The sequence below is a fragment of the Pholis gunnellus genome, assembly GCF_910591455.1.
Source record: "Pholis gunnellus genome assembly, chromosome: 7".
Classification (NCBI taxonomy): domain Eukaryota; kingdom Metazoa; phylum Chordata; class Actinopteri; order Perciformes; family Pholidae; genus Pholis; species Pholis gunnellus.
In genome coordinates this window covers 12471440-12483013 of record NC_136533.1, presented here as the reverse complement: position 1 = coordinate 12483013, position 11574 = coordinate 12471440, and the positions used below count along the sequence as shown (strand labels likewise).

The 11574-nt window shown below is 39.1% G+C and overlaps 1 protein-coding gene across 1 annotated transcript; it reads right to left on the bottom strand.

Moving 5' to 3' along the window:
- Positions 1-147: 147 nt before the first annotated feature.
- On the bottom strand, positions 148-9517 carry rasef2 (RAS and EF-hand domain containing 2). The gene is made up of 17 exons (XM_079163672.1): positions 9020-9517; positions 7850-8002; positions 6123-6213; positions 5711-5806; positions 4674-4751; positions 4476-4591; positions 4322-4390; positions 3235-3316; positions 3054-3124; positions 2775-2964; positions 2577-2678; positions 1736-1880; positions 1565-1646; positions 1319-1433; positions 1116-1229; positions 928-1004; positions 148-848 (listed from the first exon to the last, which is right to left on the bottom strand). The coding sequence occupies exons 1-17, from the start codon at positions 9328-9330 to the stop codon at positions 746-748; spliced, it is 1995 nt and encodes a 664-aa protein (XP_079019798.1). The 5' UTR covers positions 9331-9517; the 3' UTR covers positions 148-745.
- Positions 9518-11574: the final 2057 nt, after the last annotated feature.

Below are 11574 nucleotides of genomic sequence, written 5' to 3'. Positions count from 1 at the left end.
AAGAGTTTTCTACTTTGCAGACTTGAGAAGGTATGCAAAGCAGCCTGAAGTTGTATTTATGGTAGAAAAAAAAGTTTCACTGAAAAGTGTACAGTATTTATGAAAATGTAGATAGTACAGCATCAAGTAAATACCAGCAGAGATCTCATCTTTTCAGTTATGTCAGTTTTATTTGAAAAAGGAATTAAAAAAAAAAAAAAGCTGGAACTTTTGTAAAGCATGTAACCAAACTGCAAAAAGTAATTTTAGTAAACAATTAACACTTTCTACATCACAATTCTTAGAAATAGTTGATCAGTCCTCCAATAATTGAAGGAGTTGAAACTACGATGATCACGCTGATGCTGAATAAAAATGTTTAAAAACAATGTACTTTTTGTCTTGATTTCTTAAGAACCAAGTTTGGTCTCAAAGGGGAACAAGGTACATTAATTTAAAAATAGTTTTTCTAGCAGACAAAATCAAGAACTATTTAACTTAAATTGAAACTTCCTTATTTATTTAATTCATAAAATCACTACCAAATAAATACATAATCTAGGAAAAGTAAGCATGATTACATTACGTACATTTATATTTGTGAATGTGCAATTTTCCAACAACAGAAATCTTCATTTTGATCAGAGAATTAACATGAAAATATATTAAAGACTTGATAGTTAAATACTCCAAAGATTAAAACATAAGAAAATAGAAATCATTTGGTGTCCTTCATTGCTCCATCGTATCTACCGATATCATCCATCTACAGTCCACAGCAGGCGTTGAGAGTCTTCTTTGGGTTGGATAGACTCAGTCTGACCTGAGAATCAGACTGCCGCCTCAGTTTGACATTTTTCTTTACTTCTCTGCGGGAATGGAAAACAAGTCTAAGTGTTGCCATGGTTTGTGAAGAATAACTCAAACTCTCTCTCTCTGGCCTCCTACCTCGCTAGATGAAGCACAGTCTCCACAACGTTGGTTCCCTCCTTGGCACTCGTTTCGCAGAACAAGGCTCCGTATGCCTGCAAGCAAAGCGTCGACATACCTGACTGGAGTCAGTTTATTTAGACACCCGGGAGGCCGGGCGTCTGTATAAACACTTTTCTAATCGGATGGAATGAAATGATACACACCGTGGCCAACTTCTCCCCGTGCAAACTGCTCACACAGCTCCCTTCTGGAAGCTGCTCTCGCAGGTCCACCTTGTTTCCAATAACACACATGGGGATTTTCTCGTCCGTTGAATCCTGTATAAAAACAAAAAAAAGGACATTGTAAAGTATATTACTGCTTTTAGGTGCCGTATTTATTTGTCAATCAGCATTCCTACAGTTACCTGAATCTGATCCACCCATGCTCTGACGTTAAGGAAGCTGCTTTCTGAAGTGACATCGTAGAGGAGCAGGACTCCGTGAGCTTTACGGAAATAAGACCTGGCGATACTACGAAACCTACAGTCAAAAGAAACCGTGTTCCATTCTCCAGTCATTATCAAAATAACATGTCGCGAGTTTTAATTGATAACACCATGTTTTTCATGTTGCTACTTCCTTGATAAACACTATGAGAGTCGGTGCAATACCTCTCCTGCCCAGCTGTGTCCCATATCTGCAGGCTCGTCTTCTCTCCATCCACAAGCATCCTCTTTATTTGGAAATCCACTCCTGAGAACCAAAAAAAGCTGATTTAAATGTCTGAACTCAAGAATGTGTCAGTGTTTGATGAAATGTGATGTGTTGTCTGTGGCACTTACCCAGCGTTGTCTGAATGTCTCCCTTGAACTCATTGAGCGTCAGTCTCAGCAGGAAGCTGGACTTTCCAGCTCCTGCGTCTCCGGCTAACACCAGACGGTACATTGGAGCGGGTTCCTCAGGTTCTTCTATGTCGGCTTCTGAAGGCTTCGGAAATGCCACAAAAGATAACAAGCTTACTACATTTGTTGTTGAAAATCTTTCAGTTTGTGGTGTTCTTTATAAAGAAAACAGTAAGCATTCATTTAGTTGACAGTGAATGATTTCTCTTAAACTAAGTCGTTTGCCTAAACTCATAGGTCCAGGTTATTGTTCTACCGGAGCTTTCCATCACATCCCTCATTCTGTCTTTTCCATCATATGGCCATCACAAGATCTAGGTTCCATACTTCACTTCATGACAACTGAACAAACTATCTGCTGATGAAAACTGTGAGATGTGGTGGAAACCTCCAGAAAAACCTAGTAAGTGGACCACATGTAGTTGAAATGCACACTGGAATATAGAAATTTAAATGGCAGTTCAAACAACAGTTATATTTAGCATGCCAACATGCTCACATTGAGAAGTTAAATGTTTACCATGCTGACCATCCTAGTTTAGCATGTTAGCGCTCAACACAAAAGCGGATGGACAAATTAAAACACGTTAAACTGATGATGCTGCTACATCAGTGTTTCCCAACTTGCTGGTCGCAGTGTAAATCTGAAGGGTTGAGAGATGATTAATGGCGGAGAGAGCAGAAAAGAACATATTTCTGCTACACAAACTTTTTTTTTTAAACTGGCACATGTTTACTTCTTTGGGGCTATAAATCACTAAGCATGAAAAAGCTGTCGTACCCTAGTGGAAAATGCAGACAAACGTCGTCGTAGAGATGACGCAATAGAGCTCGCCTTGCTAGGAGCCACCGACACTGTAGCTTCAGATTTCATTTCGGATATCTGTAACAGACAGTAAATACTCATTAAAAGTTGTCACAGCGCAACAGCATATTGGCATTACATGGCCCAGTATTTAGACCTGATGGGTGTTCTGACCTCCACATCAGACGGGACATATGAGTAACTGTGGTGCACCGTTTCTACCGAGCCCCTGCTGTCGTCACTGTCGTAATCACTGCCCGAGCTCTGAGCTGTGTCCATCGGCAGCGAGACTCCACTGTCCAGGTACTTATCAGCCCAGCTGGCCACATGAGAGAAGGTTGTTTTGCTGGGATCCTGCTCTGGACTGCAAGCACCGACACACTTGCTTTAGCTGTGACAATTTAACTCGCAGAGAGATCAATCTGCAGATTGTGTGTTATAAACTTTATATACCTGCCATGGTTGAGTGTGCTCTGTCGGAGGGGCTTCATCCTTCGGGCTGGGATTTCATTGTGGGGAGACAGCTGTTGAGCAGATCAGGAAAGCCAGGGAGGAAACTTTTTACTGTAAGTTTCTATTTGATGTCGAGCCAGTAGGTATGAGGAAATATGTCATCAGCAAACAAAGGACTCACCCTCCTTTTAGCTGCAACCGCTTCACTGGCCAACGCAGAGCGGAGCCCGTCGTTACTGTCGTACAGCTTTTTGTTAGTTTCCCTAATGATGTGTTCAAGGAAATACAAGACTGAGTCGCACGCATGTGCAAACATTTACTTCCTTACAAGTGTTATTTGGTAAAAATGTTGTAATGACGATGCAGGGAGTGTAGTTTGTATGTGGTTTAACTTAACCTGGATGGTATTTTAGAGACTGGACAACTCAGAGCAAGAAAACATTGAGATAAAAAAAAAAGGACCACAAAAGTATTCACAAGCCAAACTATTACACCTTCCTTGTTTTACTATGCACCCCATGCACCCTGCATTGTCCAGTAAACACACTAAACCCTGTTCTTCTGGTAATCCAAGTATGTTAATGATGTGGTTCACACATTACGCAATTTAACTTTAGGAAGCATATTATTTAAAACACAACATAAATGGTTTACAACACACATATAATGTTGCTGTATAGAGAAGAGAACATTTTTAAATGTACAGTTTTTATTAATAACTATAATTTCTTCAATGAAGACACATTTGATATTACTAAAACTCTGTTTTATTAATTGTGGGCATCCGTACATGGGTGCCCACAAGAGTTATATCCTTATATACATTATATCGGTTTACAGCTACATGTAGTGTGTTATAAACCATTTATTCCGCTCATAAATGCTTAATAAGGGGCAGTTAAATAATTGTTGCAGATGTACCTTTTTAAGAATATTTTTTGTGTCTATTTTTATCTTTTAATGAGCTCCACAAAAAACAGTATTTTGGTGGCAACAGAAATCTCAGAGGCCGTTATTTCAAAGCCTGAGCAATTAAAATCAAAACTATCCTTCTTGGCTAGATACCGCTAGAGGTATATGGGATGAGGATTTCTTTGAACCAAACCTTAAAATAAAGGATGGTAATTATTAACATTTTATGGTAGCACTGAAACAGTTGACACTAAAATGACCAAATCTCTGCATTCTTGATTTAGACACCACCAAAACAAATGTAAATCACTTACTAAATGTCCACATTAGACAGCTTTATCAAGTGAAAGACTTACTGAAGAATCTGAATCTGATTGGAATAGGACTGGTATTCCATAACCATGCTCTTCAATTCATCCGTTTCTCTGTCAAGAAATACAAGCCACATGTACTGTTGATGTACTGGAAGCTGGATTATTATTATTAGCCGAGCTTAAATACAAAAGTCACCTTTTATGTTGCGCTTTGTGGTCTGCGTACATGTTCTTCAGCTTGTCCAGCTCTGAGAGCAGCACGGCGATGTCAGTCTGGGCTTGTAGCAGAGACGTTCGCAGGTCCTCATTTTCCTGTGAGGACATTAAGTCAATAACTGGAACAATTCTATACAACATACATGTGACTTGGTGTGAGAACTAATACATGAAGTACCTGTGAGAGATCTTTGATCCGTCTGTTCAGTTTGTCCAACTCCTCCTTTGAATGGTTGATATCAGAGTCCTTTTGGCTCTTGAGAAAAGACATTTACACAAGCATTTTGTTGTGTTGATAAGCCAATGTCTTTTAATTAAAAAAAGAAAATGTTCAGACGTGCAGTTACAGTGTTCTAATTATATACCCAACAGTTATTGTGTTTACATTCTTTTATTTACTCCATAACGTAGAGACAATGGGAAGGTTTGCTTCATCTCAGTGATGAATAGAAGACTACTGCCATGCAATCAATAGCTTAAGTGATTGTGTTTACACTCTCTGTGGAAACGGCTTTCCAAGATGCGTGTGTGTGTGTGTGTGTTACTGAAAAGGAGAAGACTGCTGAGCATTTCTTTAAACTGCTCGATATTGGTCTTCGCAATCTGCAACTATGTATGAGACAATGGTGTTCCATTTTTACCAATTGTATCATTTTACTAGCACTCGGTTCAAGAGTTGAACCTGAAACCTCAAACACATGCCGCCCCCCCCTCAGATTTTGCTTAGTGACGCGTGTGCTGTGGCGGAAAAGCAGGTATGACAAGAAACTACATGTAGCTGGATTATAAGCATAAACTATAGGAGCTAGCATGGCTAGCAAGCTAACAACAGCATTCCACAAGTTGTTTACATCCAGCATCTAATCAAACATGACCCTCTATGCTTGTCCTTGCACTGATTGCATCCAAGCAGCATCCCCAATTCCTCAATCTGACTCCAGCTCTCATATTGGCTGGACATGAGATACCAAGTATTTATAGGTCTTTTAAGGCTCTCTTTGAAAGGTCACCTCTTCCAAACGCGTCACATTTTTTAAACACTTTCTCTGTCTTTCAGGTGCAGCAAAAATTAAGCCAGAGCTGCATATCCTAGAGATTTTGTGTTGCCTTTCAGTTACAGTGGCTTTCCTCTCTCTTTTTCGTGATGTAAGAAAAGATGATCATCTTCATACTGTGCAAGAACAAAGTAAATGCATGCTGTGCGGAAAGACCTACCTTTAACAGCCTGTCCACAGTTGCATGCAGATCTGTGACCTCGTTCTTGTGCTTCCTCTGCATGGCTGCCATAACTTCTTCCACTTTTTTACTCTCCTACAAACATGAAACCAAAGTAGTTAGAGGTGCGGACCGGCTCAGGCCTTGAAGAGGGGCTTTCATCTGCCTGTACAGAGGCTCTTTGTGAGGAGACATGTAACCTGCTGCTCTGTGCTGCACCACAAATATGCAGGTAGCTCACAGATTCACTTTGAACCATTTTTTCTTTTTTTTGTTCATTTCTCAGTGTACTGTTGAATAAATGCAGCTGTTTTTACGACAGCCACTTCATTTGGTTGGATATATTTCACGATCTATAAATAGAGTAAATCATAGGAGCAATCATCCACTACATTGCAGGTGTCAGACTTACCTCGTCCCTCACCCTCTCCTCGGTTTTGACAAGCTGCTGCTGTATATCGTCCTCCAGTTCTGCCAGCTGACTGTTGTTCATCTCCTCGGCTCTGTTTGAACAGAAAATAATGTTCAAGTTTGTGCCGACAGTCTCACTGCTGCTGAAGCGAAGCCGATTCTCCAACAGTAGTCCCAGAGATTAATACAGCAGGAATAAGAAGAGGAGTCGATTCACCTACTATCCATTTGTCAATTCTACCTGACCAATTTGACTTCAAAACGTGCTGCAGTTGCCACTGCTCTGCTCTCGTCAGACAACGCGTGAACCAACCAGAGCCGAGGGAGGGACAGGCTCCACAGGTGTGCTAAATGTTGTCTGTCAGATTTCTCAGGAAGACCTCATATATGATTTATTTAGTTTGGTGTATGTTTTATGCCAACATTTCAAAGGTCTGTTAATTTCAACATAGTGGAAATATAGGTACAATAGCTGGCTATATATCCAGTTTTAAAAAGGACTAAAAGAACAAAGCAGAGTAGCACATTATTGTCTTCCTACTTCCTTGAATAAGGAATGTCACCTTTCTCATGCCGTGTAGTTACTGAACCACAGAAAGCTTAACAAAAACAGCTTAGACAGGGTTTATTCCTGTGTAGGAGTGAAATTCAATAGAAGGTTAAAGGTTCTGTGTGAGGGGTCACGTCACAGTTTTACTGTAAAGGAAATTATTAAAAGACTTAACTCACATATTATAACCTTTAATATATACAATCACTGTTCAGCTTGAATATCATTAACCACTGCGATCACATGTCATTATAGTAATCTTTTCTCTGATGCCAACTATTACTACAACAACAACAACAACAACTAGGCGTGACATCAGTACAATTTTCTTGAATGCTGTTCATACATTATTGTGTTCACACAATTTGCCAGCTGACATACAGCAACAGCAGAAGGGCCCAATAACAGACTTGAACTGATATTTACATTGACTCAAATAACTCATAGGATTGCTTATAGTGCCAAATCAGTTTTAATTTTGAGCTCACTCTTTGCTTTTTATCCAGCACCAAAAGGCAGACAGGCAAAGTCAACGATTAGCTGGTAAAAAGGTTGACGCTCTTGTAGCTGAAGACACATTGTTGTTTCAGACCAAAACAGAGATAAAAGGAGAGTGAACATTGGATTTACATTTGTCTGGTGGCCCGAAACATGTCATGAAAATTGCTAACACGTCAACTATAAAGGCAATAATGTCAGTTGTTTACCAGTCTGCTTGTTTTGATGTTTTTCTGTCCTCTAGTCTAATGGGCTAAAATCAATGAAAGCAGCTTTAAGTCAAACAGTTAATCCCAGTAGATGCAGTGGACTCCAGGGAATCGAGTTACAGGATTTGTCAAGTTTCTATAGTTTACAGCCAGTAGAGGGCAGCAGTTCACCACTGCTCTGGAGTCAAAAGAAATCTACAAGCAGTTAGGTTGCAGTAAGGACAAAACTACACTCTGTCCAACAAGTTTAATTTTCAACATTCACTTTCAAATGATAATATTGAATGTCGCTGCTCACAATATAGCCACATGAGCTGAGTGTTTATCATCATCAACAGTTGTGTGATGTTGTTTATTAGTTTAAATAATGGGCCTTTATGTCATAATCATGCTGTTTCTTTCTATTTCACAGGTCATATGTTCTGAACTGTACTGACCTCACACAGTCAATAGGCTGAAAGTTACCCTCACCGCTTTATACTGGTCTCCAGCTGTTCACACTCGAGTCTGTTGTCCTGGCGTTGAGTGATCAGAGAGCGGATGATTTCCTCATACTGCTGCAGTAAATTTGTGTTTGCAGAAATGTGAATGGCCTGGTAAAGACCAGCCAGCTGCTCCCTGAGACTGTGGAAGGAGAACAAATAGTTACTTCCAGCAATGACAGGTGAGAGGCATTTTCTCAGCATCATACCCAAAATCTATCTTTCTAGAATCAAATACTCAACCCCCGAGGGCCTGAAAGGTGGATGTTAAAGGGCTTAGGGCACACCACCTCTGTTGACAGGTGGACATGCGGAGTGCCGATTGTTATTTGATAACCACTAATAAGTAAAACCATTTGTATAAGGGCATGTACATTTCTATGACTTCCTTTTATATGATAAAAAACATAAATGTCAAACTCTGTAAACGATGATTTTTTTACTAACATTTTTTACCACATACTATACTATACTATGACTTTTTAATGCTTTCATTTTCTAAATCTCAACTGTTTGGTCAACAACTGTTAATTATGGCACCATAGAAAGGCAAAGCTTTTTTTCTGTCGTGGTTTCTCCTCTTAATTGTCTGTCTTGACAACAGCACATAACTTGACCACCTGTTAATTGGGGCAAATGATGACAACTGAAGCTCAGTAAAAGGCTTGTCAGTAGACCTGGAGCTTGTCACTGTAATTGATTTTGTTTCTCATATTTGAACTTGTAGGAAATGGTTAATGATCATAACAGACTGTTAATTTACTAACAAAGAGTATCTTTAGTGTTAAACTCGCGTTGGCTACTGTTTACATTACCGATAGGTCTTCATTTAAAGTCACACAACATCATGACTAGCGTTATTATGTGCACTGCTGCAGGGCAGAGCCCTTAAAGCAATATTAGGTTACACATTGACGTGTATGGTTTGTGTGTGGGTTTATGAGTCACCACAAAGGACAATCTGACACGCTTGAAAAATAATGAAACAAATCCGTGTTTTAGCTGATAAATGAAATGAGGAAATAGGACCAGGAACAGGTTCCAGATCAGCTGTTTACGCAGCAGCCGACGTCTTAACTGACAGTAAACGTCCCAGAAGCAGCAGTAGCCGCTGGCTAACTTTTCTGGTTAATTACGCTTCAGCCGGATGTGCGTTTACCTTTCAGAGAGGACAGACTCAGCATCTATCCTGCCTTCAAACTCTTCCCACGGGCAGCCTCGGTTCCGGGACGACCCAGCACCGAAAGACGCGAAGTCTAGAGTCTCCGAAACCTCTTGAAACCTGGACGAGAACATGCTGAAGTCGATGCATCCATCCTCGTCTGCGTCGAACTTGTCGAACAAAGTTTTGATCTCAGTTTCGGAAACGTTGAGCTCCCGACAGACCACCGTGAAGTCTTCGTACTCTATTTTACCGGACTTGTTCACATCGCAAGCAGAAAACAATCTCAGAAGGCTGGCTCGCTCCATATTAGAATGAATAAAAACACATACAAAGCATATCAAAATGTCAAGTTAAAATTCAGCCCAGGCTTCTCTCGCGAGCTGACTTCGGCTGCGTGCCAGCCCAAAATAAAAGCCTCTGTTAAAGTCTCACAGCCACTCATTGGTCCAAATCTCAGTGTAGGCGGGTATCATCCGAATCAATGGACCCAAATGTGCCACTTCCTACCTGGATTCTATCAAGTTACTGCAGCGGCAACCTACGTTATAATTATTTGGCGTCATCAAGAGTTAAGATGTCACCCTTGTGTGCAGCTGTAACACAATATACACACAGAACAGATACGCAAGTGCGAGCCTCTATTTACCTTTAAGGTGTGTGGTGCATGAGAGTTTTATCAGAGACACTCCTCTTTGTTCCCCTGGGTTTGCAGTGTTTCTGACTCCACCCTAACTGATTCAATCAGCAAGATCATAATATTAAAACCTTCAAAATGTTTAACATTGTTGCCATTTATGCAGATGTGAATGATTCATCTGTATAAATAATAGGTTCATATGTTTTACTTAATATAATAATGGGGACATTCAAATAAAAAAAAAAAAGATCCATTAGATCTTTATTTGAAAAATTAAAATAAAGTGCTTTTTATATACAATACAAAAAAGAAAAAACAAACAGTAGTGATGTATGATACAAAAAAATACAATTCACAATATTTTTACATTGGCAGCTGAATTTACAAAACAATTTTACATAAAAAAACTTTTTTTACTTACATGTTGACAAGAGTCTGAGCAACATGTACTGTCACAAATAAAAGGCCAGACTACAGTGGTTCATTAAGAGATAGCAGACGACGATACTTTCACTGTGGCATTAATAGTTTAGGCTTGTATTCAATAAAAGCATGTTCAGTACCTGCACATATTTTACTAAGTCACTGCCACTTTGTATTTGTTCTGCAATTCTATATTGTTCTGACGGCAGCCACTTGACCAAAAGCGGCCAATTGTTTGTTTTTAATAACAGTCTAAACATGAATCTTTATAGTTGACCAGTCTTGGAGTCATTTTTTCAGTGCCATTTACAAGAAATGTAATATAATACTTGTCAATAATTGAGTATTTTAAAATCAGCCAGTGCTAATTCATGTGCTACAGTTTTAGAATAAAATTGAGTCCCTGACTAAAGTTGAAGCCACTGTGATAAAAATTAAATAAAAAAAACAACACCTCATGAGCACATACTGTACAAACTTGACAGTATTGAATCACACGTATTCAATGTTTTCACTCTTGTGTCTGAGCATGGCCAGTCCTGTCACACCGACAGTGTAGCATTTCACTCTACAGCACTACTACCTGGTTAGTTTATCTTTCCAAGAGGCACATCTCTTGATTATTATTTCAGAAGGCATTATCCGTTTTAGATTTGTTATCAAACCCATAACCTGCATTATACTAAGGCTTTTCAACATCATGTGCAAATCCTATGCATTCTGAGTCAAGCAGAATGCCTTCCTGCATTTCTGTGAAGTTGTAATTTTGCTGGCCACATTAAAATACTAGAGCTCAACTCAAGTAAGACTTAAATTATATTGTATAAAAATTATTTCAAGTTACTCCAACCTCTGACCCACACATTTGTTGGATCATATGGTTTGTAATTCATTATTTCTGAAGAAGGTAAATGACTAATCAAGATCATTAAAATGTACAATTATAACTATATTACTGGATGAGAATAAAAATTATTGCTTTTATGGTTGCCTTTCAAACCATTTAAGCAAGCAGATGCCATTTTCTTCCACTCATTAACACTCAATTAATATGTATATCAAAGTTGAGGCTACACAGATGTGTTATTTAAATCAGATTATGAATAGGTGTATTATTTAAATATGTATTATTATTTCCCTTTGAGAATAGTGATAGTTATTTGTAAAATTAAAGAATATGAAAAATGCATCTCTGTAAGAGAAACATTTTGGCAATATTCTGCACTAAAATACATCAAAATAGCTAAAATCTCTTGCATACCTAGAGTTAGTGTAATGAGAGCTGTGTGTGTGTGTGTGTGGGTGTGTGTTTGCAGTGCCGCTGATCCTAAAGTAATTACTAGCGCCAACACCTTTGTGCTAACTCAGTCTCGAGGTGAGGTTGTCTCGGGTTTTACCTCACTTCACATTATTTGCTTTGCATAGGCTGCCTATCTCACGCAGAACAGCATGATAATACCTGGAATGACATTTTTCCCTTTTATCACAT

Bases quoted from the DNA above. Each gene is read 5' to 3' on its own strand.
- rasef2 (XM_079163672.1), bottom strand. From the start codon at position 9,330: ATGGAGCGAGCCAGCCTTCTGAGATTGTTTTCTGCTTGCGATGTGAAC. The intron at 8,003-9,019 runs GTAAACGCACAT...CTCCTTCCACAG, and splicing joins GAGTCTGTCCTCTCTGAAAG to TCTCAGGGAGCAGCTGGCTG. The intron at 2,679-2,774 runs GTCAGAACACCC...TGTCTGTTACAG, and splicing joins ATGTCCCGTCTGATGTGGAG to ATATCCGAAATGAAATCTGA.